The 20,950-nt window shown below is 58.0% G+C and overlaps 1 protein-coding gene across 3 annotated transcripts in view; it reads right to left on the reverse strand.

Moving 5' to 3' along the window:
• Positions 1–20,950, reverse strand: part of GLI2 (GLI family zinc finger 2) — a 209,244-nt gene that overhangs the window by 144,689 nt on the left and 43,605 nt on the right. The window contains exon 2 of one of the 3 annotated variants that reach the window (XM_084892196.1): positions 9,732–9,890. The exons of 1 other annotated variant lie outside the window; for it this stretch is intronic. In XM_084892196.1, coding sequence (XP_084748322.1) covers positions 9,732–9,861 — 130 coding nt within the window. In that variant the 5' untranslated portion in view covers positions 9,862–9,890. Of the gene's footprint in view, positions 1–9,731; positions 9,891–20,950 lie in introns of those variants that run through there. One more of the 3 variants, XM_084892199.1, reaches the window with a different exon arrangement.

The raw sequence follows: 20,950 nt of genomic DNA on the forward strand, positions 1-20,950 counted from the left end.
TGTCCCTCCTTTTCCATCTGTGTCCTATGTGAGGCCAGCCCTCCTCCCCATACACCACTCGGCAACGGCCGAGGGCAGCAGCAGACCGAGAGCCCAGCGAGCCAAAAGAAAGGAGGTTTATAAAAGGGCAATCCCATTTTCACTCTTATTTTTTAAAACTTACTTTTCATAAAAATAAGGGATTTGTTGTTATTTTCCAATGAGTTGAAAAGTAAAATATTTGAAGTTTTCCCACTTCACATTTCTAGTACGGTAACCCGTGTAAACAGAAGCTCTTTGGGGTCCTCAGCCATTTCTAAGGGATTAGCAGGCACACCGCCCGGAGCCTGGCATTCACTGCTACTCTCCGGCCCTCCCTGGAGCCGGGCAGCCTGGCTCTGCGGCGCCCGCACAGTCCTGGGCCAGGAGGACCCGACTGAGGGAGGCTCCCCGCAGCCTGGCTCTGTGCATGGAGGGTGGCAGCCAGGGAAGGAGACAGACGTGGGCTCTGCCTGCCCCACGGGTTCTGGCTGGTCCACGCTCTCCCCTCTGTCCGACCCACTGCAGCCCCACAGACCGACAGCGGGCTGGCCCAGCACCAGAGCTGAGCCTTCGGGCTTCACTGCTGCTGTGGGTTGGGCCCATCACAACCTTATCGGGTGCCACTCGCTGGCTCTGCTCCCGGGAAGGACTGGCGCGGGGCTGGGTGTCCAGGGAGCCGTGAGGCACGGACACGGCCCTGAGCGGACATGCGGGGCGGCCTGGAGGAGAGCAGTGGGGGGCAGGCAGGCCCGGGGGCGGGGACACCGGAGGCCGGGAGGTGGCAGGAGCCATGTGCGCCCAGAGCGTGGGGTCGGATCCTGGAGCCACGGAGCCACCAGACAGTTACGTTCTCTTCGTGGTAGAGGGCGGGGAGGCAGCAGTCGGGGTGAATGTTTACTCCCCGGCTCTCGGACGTGGTGATTTGCGGCTCCTGTGCAGAGGGCCCGCGCTCCGTGATGGCAGATGCCACGTCTCCAGGCTGCACTGTGGCTTTTATGACGAACGTTTCCCGATAAAGACGTACTGTCTGCAGAGACCCTTCACCTCAGAGGCACGGGTTTACGCGGCCTTCTGGCTGCTGTTACTTATCTTTACAAGGGCCCACGAGTGCCTGCTCTCCGGCAGAGCTTTTCATTCGCTGCATATATTTTCAGTGACGGGTTATAAGTCAGGCGTCCCTGGGGCCCGGGGCTGTCTCCTCCGTTCCGGGCCAGCTGGGAGGGGCGTCCCGGCCCGCTGGGCACTGACCGTCCGCGAAGATGGGACACAGGTCCTTTTCTCGAGGACGAAGCAAGGCACCTTCAGGACCCTCCGGCCCGTTTCTGGCCCCTCTCCTAGCAGCGTCCTGCCCTGTCCTGTTCTCTCCCCATCAAACCCACGCGTAGCACGGACCCGATGCACCCTTCCCATGTCTCTCAGGTGTGACATCACCTGGGGGTGGACATGGCACTGGCTCTCCGGCCCACCCCTCCGGGCGGTGTGTGGGCAGGGAGAGCGTCCTGGCTGCAGAGCCGGGTCTGCTTCTTCCTGGGCTCCTGTACCTGCCCCCTGGGAAGCCCTGTCAGCCTTTCCCCTTTCTGGCCTCGGTGGACCATGTGGCCCCTGAGACTCCTGCCACTCAGAGGCGTAGAAGAATCTGTCCTGTCCAGCTGCGGTGTCCCCGGGCCCGGGGCCCTTCCCCGAGAGCAACGAGCCCGCCTGGAGCAGCAGCGGGGTCCCGGCTCCGGGGAGGCCCTCTCTCCGCCCGCCCGCCTGCAGCCCTGCTGCAGAGCCGCCATCCATCACTTAGGGACCAGCGAGGGCGTGATCTGGTGATGAAGAACGGGAGTTAGCGGAGGCCCGAGCTCCTTCAGAAGATTTACTCAGCTCCCCCCGTACTCGCACCCCTAATGCAATTATTTACTTTGTCATTAAACGCCCTCCTTCCACTCGTTATTCTAGAGCTTCCGGAGCCCATGGAACTGGCCGGGGAGCTGCTCCTGGGCACAGAGAAGCAGGGCCTCCAGCGGGGCAGCAGGGCTCACGCAGCCTGGGGACTCGGCCGGGGTTTCGGAGCCACCACAAGGCCAGGCGAGGCCACAGGCCTCCCTCCCCTCCCCGCTCCCTAACCTTCTTCCTCACCTCTCCCTCCTTGATTCCTTCGTCCTTTCTTCCTCTCTACCTTCTTTATGAAAATGGAGGTATAATTCACAGACCATAAAGTTCACCTGGTTACAGCGTACAGTTCAGAGGGTTTAGTGTATGCACAGGTGTACCACCATCACCCCGATCTAATTACAGAGCATCTCACCCCCCAGGAGCTCCATTCCATTCCCAGGAGCAGTCACTCCCGTCCCCCCGGCCTCCCCCCCCCACCCCCAAACCACTCATCTCTCTTCGGCCCGGGGTCTGCCTGTTTGGGACAGTTCAGTGAATGAAGTCATACAATACGTGGCCTTCTGTGTCTGCTTCTTTCACGAGCACAGTGTTATCAAGGCTCCTACAAGTCAAAACATGTCTCGGGATTTCATTACTTTTTATGGCCAAATAATATTCCATGTGTGGGCATGCTACCTTTGTTTATCCATTCACTAGTTAATGGGCACTTAGGTTCAGATTCTAGCTGTTATGAATAACGTTGCTGTAAATACTTGTACACAGCTTTTCTATGAGCATACGTTTTCAGCTCCCTTAGGAGTGTACCTAAGAGCAGGCTGCTGGGCCCTCCCTCCGCCTTCAGTGGCTGGGAAGGCTGGGGCCTGGTGTGTTAATGACGCTGTGCGCCGTGGTCAGCTGGGAAGCCTGTACTCCTCCGGCTAGTAAAGATACAGCCAGGTGCCAAGCCGGTGTGGCTCAGTGGTTGAGCATCGACCTACCAACCAGGAGGTCATGGTTCGATTCCCAGTCAGGGCACATCTCCGGGTTACAGACTCGATTCCTGGGGGGTGGGGGTGGGGGCATGCAGGAGACAGCCGATCGATCATTCTCTCTCATCATTGGTATTTCTCTCTCTCTCCCTCCTCTTCCTCTCTGAAATCAATAAAAATACTTTTTTAACAAAATACAGCCAGGAGTTGCTGCAGACCCCTCAGGCAGGTGACACCATTCTCCAGTGAGGACCACGACAGCAGCCCCGGTGGCCTGCATTCCAGACCCACCCTCGCGAGCTGGCCCGGGAGCTCCCTCGGCCCCGCGTACAGGTGAGGTAAGGGCAGCCCACACTCACACCCGGATGCGGTCCCACCTGCCTGCCTCTAGCGGAAGCACCTGTTGCTTTCCTCATCCCAACAGTCGGGAGGGATGTGATCAACATCAGACTCCGGAGCCGCAGGACTCAGCCTGCATGGTCACATGGCTGCACCCACCTGGGACCCCAGCCCCCAGGGCTCACCCCAGGGCCATCAGGAGGCTTTTCCCTCCACCCACCCAGCTCCCCAGGCCCCAGACAGCACCGCCCATCCCTGTGGAGCGTGGACCCTCCCCACTGCAAGTTGGGCTTTCAAGCTAACTGCCTGGGCAGGCGTCTGCCTTAAACCTCTCTGGCTGTTTCCCTGATGCCAAGGGAGGGGAGGAGGGGAGGAGAGGTGGAGAGGGGAGATGGGGAGAGGAGATGGGGAGGGGAGATGGGGAGAGGAGATGGGGAGGGGAAATGGGGAGGGGAGGTTGGGGAGGGGAGATGGGGAGGGGAGATGGGGAGGGGAGATGGGGAGGGGAGTTTGGGGAGGGGAGATGGGGAGGGAAGGTTGGGGAGGGGAGATGGGGAGGGGAGATGGGGAGGGGAGATGGGGAGGGGAGGTTGGGGAGGGGAGATGGGGAGGGAAGGTTGGGGAGGGGAGATGGGGAGGGAAGGTTGGGGAGGGGAGATGGGGAGGGGAGGTTGGGGAGGGGAGATGGGGAGGGGAGGTTGGGGAGGGGAGATGAGGAGGGGAGGTTGGGGAGGGGAGATGGGGAGGGTTTTGGAAGCTCCACCTGCCTCTCAGGCTGGAGCCTCTCTCAGTCTCAAGGGACCACTCTGCTGCTCCCCATACCTATGTCCATCCATGCTTCATGCTTCTCTCTATTAACTGTGGGGGGGGGGGTGACCCTGAAGATCGGGAAGGCCCAGCTCCTGAGCCCAAAGGGCTCTGCGTGCAGCCCCGATGCCTCCAGGTGTCCCCCCCTCCACCCCAAACACCAGGCCTGGCTTCATTATCCTCAGAATGTCCCTGAGATCAGAGGCGCTGAGACCTGGCCACAAACAGAAAGTAAATAACCCCACCCCCCAATGATAAATGGTTCTATTAGCAAACCAGATTGTTAAACTCCGATATAACAGCGCGCAGGCAACCGGGCCCATCCATTCTCCCTCCGGCGCACACTGAGTTGTAAATAGGTTATTTTGTGTGTAAATAACACATTAAAACACAGCATTAGCTGTGTCTTTTGATAGAGAGGAAATTGTTACAAATAAATAATTCCGGACAGGAATGTAAAATAAGCCAGATTTAATAGTGCATGCCTGGTGCAGCCGTGTTAAACATGACTAAAATGATAAAGCCCAGAATATACTAATAGTAAACTACGCTCTGACATCAAAGTAATGAGGCTATATTTTCACCGGGCTTGAGAAATGCTAAAATTAGTTTTGACAGAACCAAACATCAGAAAAATGTTCTGACATAAATACTGTCAATTTGGGGAGCTGGTGTTTGGGCCGGGAGGGGGGCGGGTTAGGGGCAGCTGTGTCCACCCCTGGGCAGGTCCCAGGGAATCCGTATCTGGTCCCAGTGGTGTCACCAGGTGACTGTGTGTGCTTCACGCCTCTGGACCTCCGTTTCCACGCTGTAAAATGAACAGGTTTGAACAGATGACCTAACGTTCCTCCCAGTTCTGCACAGCCGTCCCTTACCCTCGGGACCCACGTGGGTACCGGAAACCACCCTGGAAATACTGTGCTTTTTCTCACACATACATAAATTAAGCCGATGATAAAGTTTAATTAGGCACAACAAGATTAACCACAGTAACTAATAACAAAATAGAACAATTATAACAATATTCTGTACTAAAAAGTACCTGAAATTTGGTCTCTCTCCAATAACCAATCTGGCTACGGGGTAACTAAGGGCAGAGAGGGAGCGTGCAGAAGCAGGACAAAGGCTTGATTCGTGTCCGGGAGGGATGGAGCCGGACAGCACAGGATCCTAGCACCCTATGCAGAACGGCCACAATTTTAAGCTTGCTCTTTTATTCCTGGAATTTTCCATTTTATATTTTCAGACTGAGGTTGACTGCGGACAAGTGAGACCACAGATAAACGGTGACTGCTATACTTGGAAGTAGCTTCCAAGCCTCCCCCCCAACACTGTAACAGTTTGACATGAACAACACAATCAAGCACGGGAAATGAGGCATCGAGGGCATGAGGGCCGGTGTCCTGTGTGAGGCCGGGATCTGCAGAAGGAATGCTCACCCAGGCTTATGTCACTAACAGTTACTGCACAGCTAAGCAGGCGCTCTGCCAGCCCCTCTGGACACTCCCCGTGCCACCTCCCCATGGCGAGAATTATCTCCGCTTTACAGACCAGAGGTGTGAGCGGCCCTGCCCAGGACCCGCAGCTAACACGCGGGGAGCCGGGAAGAGCCAGTCCCCCGCTGCCCTCTGCCATGGCCCGAGAGGAGCGCCACCCTCCCCTGCGCCCAGGCACTCCCGCCCTCAGCACCGAGGCCATGCCAGCGTGCCTTCAGGAGTCACTCAGACCCGCTGAGCAGACGCCCGGCCACCATGCTGTGCCCGCTTCCTGGGTGTGCCACGCTGTTGGGGAACTGAGCTCTGCTCTCCAGAAAAAGTCCAACGGGCACTGGCTGTTCCGTGTGGCTGGGCTGTTAAAACAAGCTCAGAAGCAGCAGCACGGCAATCCTGAAAATCACTTAAACAAGAATAATTGACCACTTAGTCACATCTGAGTGCACCTCCAGCCCAAGGCAAGAGCGCGTGGCGCCGGCCCAGCAGCTCAGGTGAGCCAGGGAGGCGGGCCCACTTAGTCCCCGGGGCCTTGTCAGGGGCGAAGGCGCCAAGGAGCAGGCCAGCCCCGAATGACCCTTGTGCCAGGAGACCTCAGGGCCAGCACCAGCCCACCGGGCACACACCTGGCATGACAGGGTCAGATTCACCCCCTCGTTCAACAATCATTGCCGGGCAGGGCATAGTGGTGAACAAACGATGCTGTGCCCACACGGTGGGGGCGGGGTGTGGCACAGAAACAGAGGGCAAGGACACCAGGGACTCGGGCACTGATCAGTGCGGGGCACCGTGAGGCCCACATGCCTCGGGGGACCTCTAGCCTCGGGCATCCCAGCTGGAATGCTCATGGCTGGCTTATTTACGCATCCCGGTGTTTGAATTTGAGAAACACTCCAAGACAGACATGATGCCTCACTACCGAGCTAAGATGCACCTCAAAGAAACGTGCTAAGAAGCCGCGGAGCCAGTGACCAAACAGTGGTGGTGCCGGTGCCGGTGGCACAGAGGCCTCCTGCGGCGAAGGAGCTCCCTGCCCAGTCACGCTGCGCTCAGCGTGTGAACGTGAGGGCCACGCCACTTCCCGGGATCCCGTCCAGCTGCACCTGGGAAGTGGGAAGCCCGTCAAACATGCACATGGCCAGGCCCCGGCCCGGAGGTCCTGCTTCCGCGGGCCTGGGTGGCCGGGAATCTGCGTTTGTTACAGCCGTCTCCTGAGACTTCCCCGAGGCCAGCTCCAGACCGCTGGGCTGGGCGCCCTCCGGGTTCGGGGAAGGATGAGTGCAGGAGCCCCGGGCCGCCAAGCGCACTTGTCCGGGGCAGCCTGGGCCTGGCGCCAAGGACTGGGACCAGGTTCGATCTCCTGCCCCGTATACCCTCCACCACGCCCGAGTGGGAGACTCCAGAAACCAGAGCCTCCCACCACCTGTCTGGCCTCACTGGGTCAGCTGGTAAGGGGCCGTGAGGGCAGACTTTCTAAGGCACAGCCCACGGACAGAGGCAAAAACTGGTGAAAGCTAATAGGTACGTTGGACCTCATACAGAGCTGATGTGCCCAGCACTCTACCTGTGCCACTCAAGTAATTCTGACACCACTATGAAGTAGGTGCTATTATTACGTCCATTCTATAGATGAAAAAACTGAGGCACATACTGCCCAGGGTCAGGCGACCTGACCTGGCTGCAGAGTCTGGGTTGCTTCCAACCACTTCCCTGCGCTGCACGGCAGGGGCAGCTACTACCCAGAAGGTGCCCGGGCCAGGCAGGCGGAAGCACATTATGTGTCGGCTGTAACTATAGGGCAGCTGCATGTGTGTTTCATGCTTTACACCCGGGGAGGCTGGCCCTACCTCACACAGGCTGAAAGCTCATACCGGAAGGAGACTCCCACCCTGTGCCCTGAGCCCCAGACCCCGCTCTCCGCTGGAGCGGCCGGTGGCCCTGAGCAAGTCCCTCCCACCTCACGTCAGCCGCTCCGAACAACCGAGAGGTGGCAACTGCTGGTGAAGGAGCCTGGCTCCAGCCTCACACCCAGGAGCTCCATACGGGGTTTCCAAGCTCTGCCACTGAGGGCACCGCCTCCCGTCCGCCCCCTCTGCTCCCGCAGACCGTCCCGCTCCTCCTCATGCCCTCTGCGCTGTGATCAGCTGGCTATCAAGGGGCCCGAGTGAGGCTCTGGATGCCATGAGTCACTCAGCACCTCGGCCACCCTGGGAGGATGTGATAAAGCTCCAAAGTCACGAGCCCACAAAGACATCGGTCCGTGCCCTGAACAGGAGAAGGAGGCCCAGAGAAGGGAACGGCCTGCCACCCTGGGACCAGGGGATGGCGGACCTAGAACCGCAGCCAGGCCCCTGGGCCGCTCCGCCAGGCGCTCCTCACGCCGCCCCCTCCTCACGCCATCCGCAGAAGGTGGGCATCACGGACCCCCGGCACCAGGACCTGCTCCCAGATGCCCTGCTGGCTCCATGCAGGAACAGCCGCTCCTCCCTGCCTCTGGGAGGGTCCTTCCCGGGCCGGCTGCTCGGAGAGGGGCAGGGGGAGCCCAGTGGTGGGCTGGCTCCAATGACACAAGCCACCTGCCCGGGGCAACTGGGCTGACGGGTTACACCCACCCTCTGCTGGAAACTCATCTGAGGGAGGGCTCCCCTGGGCAATAAGGGGACAGGGGCCTCTGGGGGTGGCAATGTCGGCCCCCGGGGTAAGGGTAGGTGGGGTGGAACAGGTAGAAGCCAGGAAGAGCCGCTGCTCCAAGCTATCGGCAGCTGCCCGCCCGCCTCAGGTCAGAACCCTCAAGCTCCTGTTGTTACTACACCACTGGGGACAGCAGGTCTGATGCCGGCAGGGCTTCCCCAGCTACTGCCCAGCTACAGCCTGAGGCTGTCCCTGCACTATGACACGCGGGGAATGGCGTGGGGCAGCTCACAAGCCACTCAGCCCTGGCAAGGGAGAAGCAGCTGGGGCCCAGCAGACACGGAGCCCGCTTGCTGGAGCTCCCTCAGCTTCAGGCGCCTGGGCCGTGCATCAGGCAGAGGGACAGCTGGAGTCACCACAGGAGGGCAGGCCCTGACCCTCCCAGAGGAGGGAGCAGGCCAGGTGCGGACACAGCCAGGCCGGGACAGGAGGCCAGCCACCAATCCACCGCCAGGCTCTTGGCGCTGGCCTGCCGTCCCTCCCCGCACATCTGCCTCCTGGACACCACGCACATGAGAGTCCTCCCTGGACACCGGCTCCACCGCTCCCAGTGTCCTTCGATTCCCCAGGCTCCAACCCCGAGCGGCGCCAACACGACCCGTGGACAGCAGCCCCCACACCGTCTCAGGTGGTTAGAAGCTCAGACCCTCGCCCTGTTCACACCATCCCAGCGCTGGTGAGGAACGCAGACCCTCGTGCTGCCCAACGTGCTGGCCGGGGCCTGCACTCCGACGGGGACCCATCTGTGCTCACATCAAAGTGAGGGGCGATGCCCACACCCCACCCGCCCGCAGGCCGAGGCGAATTTCCCGCTGCTGCGAGCTGTGCTTGAGCAGCGAGAGCAACAGGGCGTGACTAAGCGCACTTGAATAAAAGGGGAAGAAAAGAAATCTAAGCCTCTCCATTCCTCGGAGACAGAAATAGCCTTGTGGCCTCCAGATGGACTGCGCAGACACAAGGGGAGGTCTCGCCTTCCCGCCAAACTTTCCCACCGGGGCGCTGGCACGGCCAGTGGAAAGCAGAGCTCTCTCCGGGCGGTAAAATGAGAGGCTGTGGCTCGCAGTCCTTCTGCTATAATTAAGTTGGCCCGAAATTCACCTAAGGATACTAAATTCTGTACCTGACCCTCTAATTACAGCCAGAAGGGATCAAGAGACAATTACTTCTAAAACAGTCCCTGCGGGCCAGCGGCAGCCCTGCCGTGTCTGGCACATCTCAAATGCGCCAGCGAGCACACCCCGGGGCCGCCCAGCAGCCCCCGCCTCACCTCCGTTCCCTGCCCTCCCCTCCGAGTCCGCAGGCTCTCCCGCCGGAGTCTGAGCCGCCCGGTCCCCCTGCCGCAGACCGGGCACCCAGACCTCTGGGAGAGCCTGCAGGCAGGGTCACAGGCCCGGGATCCGGGAGCAGGGCACCCTCCGCGTCACCCTCCATAAACCCAGCGTGCTGCCCGGTGGCGTGGGCCACCCGTCCAATTAGACCCTAACGGGCCAATGAAAGAGACCCCTGCTGCCCACCGAGTGTGCAAAACAGACAGTACCTCCTTGGGCAGCTACTGCCGCAGCCGCCGCGGCCACTGCCAGCGCTGAGGTCTTCCTGGCTGCCCCCTCCGGGATCGCACTTTTGCCTTCTTTCCTCTCCGCGGCGGAGGCTGGGGCGGACGTGTCCATCTTAGCTGCTCATGGTGCCGGCGGCAGCCCTAAAGGAAGACAAAGACGCTCACCAGTGCTGCCCCAGACCCAGCCGGGAACGCCGACCCAGATTCCCGCCGCCACGCACGCTACAGCCACCAACTCAATCCTCCCATAATTGGGAGGGAGGGTTTAATTAATTGTGAGGATTATTAGTTCTGAGACTCATCTGGTCTTTGAACGACCTCGCGGACAACAGGTGCACGCTTTCGTTATTTTTACCCCAGATTTTAAAACCTGAGCAACAAGTCGGTTCCTGCCGCCGCGTGGGGAGCAGCAGGAGAACCACACGGAGGTACAGAGTCAGCATCACAGCCTCCTCCACCTCAGCATCGCAGGAAAGAAAATAAATCCAGCAACGACAACGTGGGGGTCCAGGAAAAAAGGCCCTCGTTTCCTGCCCCTTTCCTGCTCACCAGGATCCACCTTCCATTTACTCACGTGCGTGTCCGTCACTCACTCATTCCTCACGCTTGCCATCACTTATTCACTCACACACGCTCAGTCAATAGATTTTAAGCCCCTGTCATGCAGCCGGCATCGTGCCAGGTGCTGAGGACACAGTCCACGGAGTTTATGTTCTACTTCAGAGACAACAGTAAGTAAGGGGAAGTCCGTGTGTATTTAGAGAAGGGGTCTGGGAAGAGAAAGCAGAGTGGCAGGAGGGGGCAGGGTGCGAGTGGCTTGCCGCTGTGAGGTCAGAGGAGCCCAGGACAGCCAGAGGGCAGAGGCGAGAACCAAGGGTCTGGTGGGAGGGACTGGCCTGAGTGAGCAGCAGCAGAGAGGTGGGCGCAGGCCCTGGAGGGGGGACAGAAGTGACTCATCGTGAAAGGGGTCCTTCTGCTGTTGTGTGGAGAGCAAGTCTGGGAGGAAGGGACCTGGGAGCTACGAGGGGGCCTGGGTGGGAGGGAGGAGGCTGGCCGCGGGTGTGCTCTGCAGGCAGAGCCAGCAGGGCCTGCGAGGGTTTGGGTGCGGCCGTGATGGAGAGAGGGGTCGGTCGTCGCTAGGGAGGAGCACCCAGGGGTGCAGGCACAGGACGCTCTCTGCTGACGGTGGGTCACAGCAAGTGTCTCACTAATACGCCTCATCACTCGCACATGCGCTGACTCAGTGTGTGTATCAGATACTCCAGAATGGAAATGTGAAAGCCATCTTTCAAAAAGAAGTGGGATGTCAAAGATGACTCCAGTTTTGACAGAGCAGCTGGATGAATGAGCGGCGGTGCCATTTGCTGAGATGGAGCACCGGGAGGGAAACAGGTCCGGGGCAGAGGTCAGGGACGCAGCTGGGCCATGAACCTCTGAGATGCCTACTGAGACCCACAGAAACTGCTGGAGATTCAGGCTGGAGCTCAGGGGGGAGGTGGGACCTAGAGACGGGAATATGGTGGGCCCAGGGCAGGCCAATGCTTCCCGCTCAGAAACCAGCCAAGGAGAGTGAGCAGGATGGCCAGTGAGGGGAGGGAAGGAGGAAAAAGCCCAAACACCAGGAGACATGTCTTCAGGAAGAGGAAGGAACGATCAGCTCGGCCACAGGAAATGAGAGACTAAGAAGATGAGGTCCAGCGCTGCAGGTTCAGCCGCACGGGGTGACCAGGGCCCGGTGGGGTCAGGAAGAGGCTGGGATGAGTGTGGAAACAGAAGCCATCTCTCAGGAAGCTTTGCCATAACAGAAACAAAGAAAATGGGAGACAACTGGAAGGAGTTCAGGAGGCCGTGGTGACTGTCCCAGAGGGAGGTGGGTGGGTCCACAGCCCGTGGAAGGGACCGCCCTGGCAGAGGGCTTGTGGACCACAGCGTGGCAGAACGGAAGGCAGTGGTCACGTCCACCCATGGGGCCTCAAGGCTAAATCAAATCTGTACCCTACTCGGTGTCTCTCTAAGTAACAGTTGGAGGGCATGGTGTGGCGCATGCAAGAAGGCTTCCAGGGCTACTGGCTGGCCGAGTGAACAGCACATCCCACACACCAGCCTGGCCGCTTTCGACACCTTCAAACTCCCCGTCCAGACACCCAGGGCAGATGGGGACAGAGACATCTTCTGAGGATTCTGGTAAGCGATGGCGTTACCTTTGGTCTCAAGATTCTGGGATCACTAACTGACCTTTTAAGACTCCTTGAAAAATCTGTTCTTTCTGATTCTGGCTGTCTGAACGGCCTGGGCCTGCTCCACCCTCTCTGCTCCCTTGCCTGGCCCCAGTCACCTGAGCTGTACCTTTGAGTCACCTTCCTCCTTCCCAGTCTCCCACACATCTGATCAGCTGCAATGGCCATCGCTTCCTCACCAAAGACCTAACCAGCACCGCCTCTCCCAGCTGGCTGCTCTGTACCAAACTTCCTTCCTTTCTGGGTTGGTCCTGAGCAACTTCCACACAGCCTTGCTCCCACCACAGGTCACTGTCCATCTGACAGCCAGGACCTTTTCTCAAAACCATATCTCGAGACTTTCCTAAAATCTCTCAAACAAACAATAGCTGGTGTCAGTGTGCCTATCAATAAGAGGCCCAAGACCTGGCACTAGCACCGCCTGCCTTGCTTCAGAGCCAGGCCTTGCCTGAACACTTCCAAGCCCGCTCTGTAGCTCCTGTCAGGTGGTCCCCCGCAGTGGCTGACTTTTATCTCCCCGGATGCCCCAGAGCCATGCACCCAGTGGGCAGCTTCTGACTATACCAGATTACAACTTTACACATTCACAAGCGACACACTGAAGGGGCAGACTCAGAGAGCACCGAAGACCCACTGAAGCAAGTCCTAACCATAGGGTGTCTCCTGCACAGCAGCTCTTTCCGTCTCAGCTGGTCCTCACAGCCTATTGGCCTGGAGGTCAATTCCTCCCACTCATGCCAACAGCAATCAAGGCTCAACTACAACAAGATTGTGCACACAGCCCACATAGGGGCACACCGAGAGTGCCCAGTTCAGGTGACTGGGGAGGCTGAGCCACTGAGCTCTGCAGGACACCTATTACACAAGGCCACACTACCAACTCCAGGAGACAAAGCAGCTCTACCCAATACATAGAAAGAAACACAGGGAAGCAGCCAAAATGTAGAGCCAAAAATCATGTCATAAATGAAAGAATAGAAGAAACTTCCAGAAAAAGAACCTAATGAAATGGAAGCAAGCGAACTACTGGATACAAAGTTCAAAACAGTGATTATGAGGCTGCTCAAGGATCTTAATGAGAGCTTCAAGATACTTAATAAGACTTTTAAGGATCTTAGTGAGAATTTCAAAGACATGACAAAGGACCAGTCAGAATTTAAGCATACACTAACTGAAATAAAGAATAATTTACAGCAATTCAACAGTAGAGTAAAGGAGTCTGAGAATCAACTCAACAATTTGAAATATGAGGAAGAAAAAAATACCCAATCAGAAGAGCAAAAAGAAGAAAACATGTGAAGTTAGTGTAAGAAGCCTGTAGGACAACTTCAAGTGTACCAATATTCTCATCATGGGAGTGTCAGAAGGAGAAGAGAGAGCAAGACACTGAAAACCTATTTGAAGAAAGAGTGACAGAAAACTTTCCCTACCTAGTCAAAGAAATAGACTTACAAGTCCAGGAAATGCAGAGAATCCCAAACAAGATGAACCCAGAAATGCCCACACCAAGACACATAATTAAAATTCCAAGGATTAAAGACAAACAGAGAATCTTAAAAGCAGCAAGAGTAAAGCAGCTATCTACAAGGGAGTGCCCATACAACTGTCAGCTGATTTCTCAACAGAAACTATGCAGGCCAGAAGGGAGTGGCAAGAAATATTCAAGTGATGAATAGCAAGGACCTACAACCAAGATTACCCAGCAAAGCTATCATTTAGAATTGAAGATCAGATAAAGAGCTTCACAGATAAGAAAAAGCTAAAGGAGTTCATCACAACCAAACCAGTATTACATGAAATGTTAAAGAGTATTCTTTATGAAGAGGAAGAAAAAAAGGAACAGGAAGGGGGAGGGGAAGGGAAAGGTGAAGGTGAAGAAGGAGAAGAAAAAAAGGTAAAAAACATGAACAATAAAATGGCAATAAATACATACTTATCAGCAATTGAATCTAAAAATAAGTGAACAAGGGATCTAATGAACAAAATAAACTGATGAATAAAATAGAACCAAAAGCATGGAAACACAAAATAGACTGACCAGTCTCAGAAGGAAGGAGGGAGCGAAGATCTTATATGCATACTAGAGGTGCACAAATTCATGCATGCGGGGGTCATGGGTAGGGATGGGGGCCCATTAGGCTGGGCTGGTGGGGAGAGGAGCCACAGGTGGTTGGCCAGCTGGCCCGGCCCCCGATCGGAGTGTTGGGGGCCGATAGGGATCCAGATCGGGCTGGTTGGCTGCCGCAGTGTGCATCATAGCCACTGGTCATTCTGGTCATTCCACCATTCCAGTCACAGGGCTTTTATATGTATAAATGTGCATAAGCCATGGACACAGACAATAGGGTGGTGAAGGTGTGGGGGGGTGGAAACTGGGTGGAGGGGGGCAATTGGGGGATAAAGGGGGCCATCTGTAAATACTCTAGTCAATAAAGATTTTTTTAAAAATGCAAATCTCAGCGCATCTCTCCCCTGGATCAAAGCCTTGCTGAGCCCCCTGGGCCTTCAGGTAAACTCTTCCTGTGTCTGCCTGCAGCCTCCTCTCCCCACCGCCTCTTCACACTCAGTTCCCTAGTAAACCCCCAGGCCTCTGTTCAAGCCCTGCCACCAACCAGAGTACGATGGACTCCTACTCTTCAAGATGCCACTCAGATGTCCTTTCCTCCGGAAGCCCTCTACGCCTCTCCAGTCATGGCCACATCAGTGTCTGGACCCCTGCAGCAACCACACCCCTTACTGTACTCATCACCCCCTCCAGGTCAGGCTGGTGTGGATCAACTCAGGATGCCGGTCAAAGGCTGTGAGGGGCCTCTGAGACATCACAGCACGTAAGTACAAGTAATTTTGTGAGCAGCACAGGTTTTTCTCCCAAGAGTTCAGGGGAAGGAATTTAGGCCCAACTTTGAAACACACCTTGAATTTGGAAATAAGGACAAAAAAAACACAAAATAATAGCCAGAACAAGAAACCTTTAATAAGCATTTACCAGCTGCCAAGCATTTACCAGCTCCATATTATATATATCCTATATAATAAAAGGCTAATATGCAAATTATTAGCCCTCGGTGGTACAATCCGTCACTATGATGTGCACTGACCACTGAGGGCAGATGTTCAATGCTCCGCAGCAGTGCTAAGGATGTCTGACGGCTTAGGCCCTCCCTCTGCAGGGAGAGGGTCTTAGCTGTCAGTGAGACATTCACCGAGGGCTCCCGGACTGCGAGAGGGAGCAGGCCAGGCTGAGGGACCCCTCCCACCCCAGTGCATGAACCTCATGCATCGGACCTCTAGTTTTATATAGTAATAAACCTACGTCCACAGAGGCTGAGTAACTTGCCCAAAGACAAACAACTCAGGCCCCAAAGCCGTGCTCCTGAGCACCACAGTGAGCACCCCCCCTCTCCCCCGGCCCCACCCCTGAGCGACGATCCTGCAGGGCAAAGGGTTTCGCCAGAGTTCCCTGGCAGGCACCGCAGTAACTGACTGTTGAGCCCTTCAGATATGGAGGCCCTGGGCCAGGAGTCTAGGAAGCCCCGGGAGCAGGCTCTGTCCAAGAGCCAAACCCAAGGTGGTGAGACTGTGGACAGGGACCACCGGCCAAGGGCTAGACAAATGCTGAGGCTCTGTCCGGGCTGCTTGCAAAACCTGGCTCTACGGGTGGCACCTGTCTGCTGAGGCTGACCTGGTGGGGCAGGAGAGGCGTGTGCAGTTACACATTTACTCACTCTCTACTCGCTAATTCTTCATAGACACATCAGCCTCGTGCTGAACACTGCACTAGGCTGAGCTGGCCAGGCCCCACAACCCCAAACGATCTGGGTGTCCTTCCCTGCGTTTGGACACTCCTCCACCATCAGGGCACCTCTTGCACAGCTGATCACAATCTTCTCTGCACCTAGCTGGCTCCCTGCTGGACCGGGACCTCCTCCGGGCAGGGCTAGGCCTTGTGCCCCTGGGTCTCCAGGCCCAACTGGGCAGGTGCTCATGGGATGAGGTGGGCACAGGGAACCAGACCTGCATCTAGAAGGCACAGGCTCAATGGACTAGAGACCAGCAGAGTGAGGCACCCACAGGGCTGGCATGTGACCAAACCCAGGCTCCTGGGAGGTGTCCCCAAAAGCAGATGGGAAAACTGAGGCCAGTAACTCCGAACCCTCACACTTTAGTGCCAGGGACTCCAAGGAAAGAAAGACACTCAAGAAGGGAGGGACATGAGGAGGTTGGAAAGAAAAGGAGGGAAAGGCTGTGATGTTGGGGAGCAGCCGCTGCAGCTCCTACAGGCCACCATGCCCCTGTTGTGTTGTCAGAGTGATGTCATCACCCCGATTCTTACAGAGGGAGGAGCTGCCCCGACGCCACTTTCCACGGAAGAGGCAGGAGCACCAGGCCTAGAGCCAGGGGTGCCAGCCAGAAAGCTGCCCGAGGCCTCAGGGCACGGCCAGCCCAGGACCAGGTGAACAGAGTGTGGGAAGAAGCGTACTTATCCAGATTCCCCTCCCCAGACTGCCCGGAGCAGGTGTGCACCGGGAGCTCAGGGGCTCCCTGGAGGCCTGCGGGGGGTGGCCCGGCCAGGGCCCCGTGCCACAGGCCTCGTCTCCTGCAGATCAGCCGCCCTCCCGGCCCTCCCTCCCAGAAGAGGAAGGCAATAGACGGATAGGCTGTGCAAATCACAGGCATTAGCGGGATTAGCACGATTTCTGGGTAAACACCTGGCTCCAGGGTCCCAGGCAGCCACTTTCACTCTCGGAAGCTCCTCGGATCAGAGGCAGATGTCTCGGCCTCGTCAGCAGCCTCACCTGGGCCCCGGGGGACAGCAGGGCACCAGCTCAGGGTGCCCACACCACCGCTGGGGGCATGCTGGTCTGGGCAGGGTCATGTCCCACAAACCACACAAGAGGGGCCCGGGGTGCAGCATTCGCGGGGGCAGGAGGAAAGAGCACCCTCTCTAGCGAGGACATTCTCGGGAAAACGCACTGCTCCAGCAGGTCTGCGCTCACAGAGGGGACGCAGCCACTTCCGGTCCCGCTAAGGGGAGGGGCCTGGGCCGAAGCCCCCAGGAGCACCCTGGCCCTCAGGAGAGGGCAGGCAGGCCACCTTCCCTCTGCACCTCAGCACCCAGGGCACGGGCAGCACCCAGACCCTCAGAAGACATTCCGTGGCTCCTGGAGACCCAATTCCCCCGGTCTGCACGGACAGTGGGGGACAAACAGCCACATTTTTCACAAAGTCCCACGTCCGTTTCCAACGCACTGGTAGGTGTAAGAACACATGCGCTGGGTGCTCTTAAGGCCGCTTCCAACCTCCAAATAAGGTGTAAGCTCCCTCTAAAAAGCAAGGCTGCAGCACCTGAATGGAAAAAATAAATGTTTATCTTCGTTCACTGGGAACTGAAGTTGGTGTCTCCTTCAGCCACGAACGTGGGCATCAAACTGCAGTGCCCGTGAGCCTGCCACCAGCACAAGTCGCAGGTGTGCCTGCCCCTGCGGGCCGCAGCGCCGCACTGAAGGCCGCCACCAGAGCCCCGGCCTGCCGGTTGTCCGGCCCCTGTATGACAGCACAGAGGCCGGCCTTCCGTCTGCTCAGGCGGCAGGACCACCGGCTCCCTGTGTGTGTGTTCTCGGCACAGACAGCATTATTCCCAGGAGGAGTCCCCGGCACAGAAAAGGTTAAGAACTCTGATGAGAAAGACTGACTTGAGGAATAAATTAATTATCAGAGCAGAATGAGCGAATCTCTGTGAAACCTGCGATCGCAGACACCTCCCGCCACCTGGCTCCTTTGAACTCCGCTAACGAGTGAGTCACAGGAACCGGAGCGGCTTTCCCGGGCCAGGCAGCCCCCCAGCGAGCCAGCCTCCCAGCCGTCACGTCCTCGCTCCTCTCTGATCTCAGCCATGTGGCATGTGTGCCCAGGCCCCACACGCACAGGCACACATGGGCACACACAACATAACGCAACAACCACATGCAGCCACATGCATGCATGCACACATAGACCACACCCACACACACACAGCCACGCTTGGGCACACATGCACAGTCAACACGCACACATGGTCACATGCCACACATACATGCACTCACATCCACATCCACATGTGTGGGCACACCATTGCATAAGAGATGCACACATTCACATGGATGTGGAGAAAGATACGCACACGTACACTGCGATAATAAACACCGCCCTGCCTTTATCACAAAGTTATTTTTAAGATGAAATGAGATAAAACACATGAACATGCCTGGAGTGAAGAGCATTGCCAATGCGGCTCAGATGAAAGGAAGTGAGCGTTAGAACAGCTTATAATTGAAACTTGGGGCGGGTGCTCAGTCTCTGCTGGCTCCAAGGCCCCAAGGACTCTGTATCCTCTCTGATAGCCAGACGCCAAGCCCTTCATGTTGTTACCTCCGCGCTGCTGCCGTCTGTAACACCAATGCTCTGAGGTGAGCTCCCGGCCTGAGGGCTAACAGGCCACAGTGAGCGGCCGACACCTCAAAGCAGAGGGGCCCGACTCCTGTGCTGGCGGCATGAGAGAGCAGACATGTGCTTCAATCCAGCCCCCTGGCCCGCTGGCTCCCAGCCCACCTCACTCCTCAAAGGAGAAAGAGAGGAAAGAGACGGGTGGGGTGGGGAGGTCCCTAGGGCTGCCCTTCCCTGGGACACCCCACTGGCTCCTTCATGGCAGGTCAGAAAAACCCTATTTTCAAATATGTGTGCATTTATGCTCCCAAGGAGAGCTGTTTGTGCTTGGACACATGCAGGCCACGGCGGCTGTGTGTCTCTGGCCAGACGATGTCCCTCTCTGAGCCTCCATCTCTTCCCTGTGACCTGGGGCACCCTGCGCCCACCCAGGGGGGAGAGGGCAGCCACCCTTCCCAGCAGAGTCCGGAGCGTGTATTACAGCAGCAGCCCCACACGCCGGCCCATCATGGGTTAGACCTGGGTGTCAGGCCTCTGCCGGAGGCACCTTTCCCCGAGAAAGGCCACTTCCCAGGGGAGGCCCAGGGGGGAAACAGGGCCCCTGCTGGCCGCACACCCGTCCGGGGCACCTCAGGCTGGGCTGCACCTGCTTCCACTTCTCTGTCCACCGGCCTGTCTCTGTGGGTGAAACTGAGGCCCCTGTGCACGGCTCTGGGGGCCGGCGGCTCACCGGCTCAACCAGCTCCAGGAAACCCAGACACCAGCCCCGACAACGGCTCCCGGCGGCGCTCAGGGAACCATAACTGACGTCCGCCACCGAGAGGAGTCGACACAGCCTGTCACTGACCTGCCCCCTGGCTCGGCCCTCTTCGGGTTGGCCCCCCTTGCACCTCCCAGGCCAGGGTTCCACAGCCCTGGGAAAGGGGAACCAGAGCCTGCAGAACAGCCCTGGCAACCGGCCTGGTCACACCTGGAGGAAAAGGCCAGGCCAGGACCCCAGGGTTCCCTTCAAGGCCATCAGGAACCGCAGGCTCGGCTAGTGTGGGGAGCACCTTCACTCAGCACCTGCTCCTTCTAGACAAGGCCCGTCTCTACGTGGGCGTGGCACGCAGCCTGCCGCCCACCTGCTGCCCGGTGCGATGTGGGGACAATTCCAGAAAGCAGAGTTCTTCTCAAGTTCCCCATGGTACACCGTGTGGCGCCCTCCATCCTCAGACCCCCCCTCCCCAAAGGCTCCATCGTCCCTGCTCAGGGGTGTCCCCGGCACTGGGAGCCTGTCAGCACCTGTGGGTGCCCACCCGCACCAGGCCAGCGCCTCTCCTGTGGCATCACACTGCCTGCCAAGGTTACCCGAGGAGCTGATAGTGTGATCCTCATCTACAATGAAACCAGCCCAGAGAGGGTGAGTAACCACCCAAAGTCACACAGCTAACAGGTGCCAGGCAGGTCCTCTGGATTCTGAAGCCCACACGTTTTATATCTTTTCCATCACAGCCCAACTCTTCTGAGTATGTGAACGCCTGCCACACGCAGGGAACAGTGCCAGGGTGTCCAAAGGCTCGGCTCATACAGCTCACCGGAGACAGAGCAGCCTAGGCTAACATCCGCCAAGAGCAGAGCCCAACGAGGGACTTCCAGGTGACCATCCAGTCTGCCCTCTGGTTTCAGGCAGGACACGAGGGGCCTTGAACTTGGCCTACAGAGAGGAGAGGGAAGGGCACCCAGGGGCAGGAATGGCATGAGCATGGCCTTGGCACATTCTGGAGAGAGAAAATGAGAGGAGAGGGTTCCCCGAGGGAGAAAGGAGACCGGGTTGAAGGGAGCTGGGGGAGGGCAGGCTGGGGAGACTGATTTTATTAAAAGTCTACCTCTTGCCTCCTAGTCTTGGACATTCTGCTGCACCAGCCGGCGAGCCTGGCTCCCCAACTGAGCTGCTTCCCGGAGCGCGGGGCCGGAGGCCGGGGAGGTGGGAGCGAAGCCCTCGCCTCTGGCTGTGGCGGGGTGGGCACCACGCACACACCCCTCTCCCAGCGGGTCACCCGTCACTCCGGGGTGTACTGTTCCAGGCAAGGACGCCCCCTCACTGCCCAGCGCCTGGGCTTGCCGCTGGGCAGACACAGGTCATGGCCCTGGCTCGCTGACTGTGGTCAGGGCAGCAGCCGCGGCCCTCCTGCGGCCCCGACTCCGATAGGGGAAGATGGTGGCAGGAGGACTGCAGCTGGCAGGAGGCTCTTTTTTTTTAATCCTGGGAGGGTGCGGGGAAGAGCTGCTTCGTGCCTGACGCTCCCCTTGCACTGGAGGGGATTTTCTGAAAGCCAGGGCCGTGTCCGCCCCCTGCCTTTGCACCCCCGGCCTTCGCTGCCCAGGAAGCCAGGCCTTAAAGCCCAGCCTGTGCCCGATGCACCCCCACCCGCGTCCTGCTGCCCGCCCTGTGCCGCTCTGAACTGGCACCGCACTCCCGGCTCAGCAGCAGCCCGCATGCTGGCTTGTTCAGCCAGAGCACAGAGCGCCGGCTGGAGAAGGAAGGCCCACGTTCAAATC

The sequence above is a fragment of the Pipistrellus hanaki genome (genome assembly GCF_964339955.1).
Source record: "Pipistrellus hanaki genome assembly, chromosome: 8".
NCBI lineage: Eukaryota > Metazoa > Chordata > Mammalia > Chiroptera > Vespertilionidae > Pipistrellus > Pipistrellus hanaki.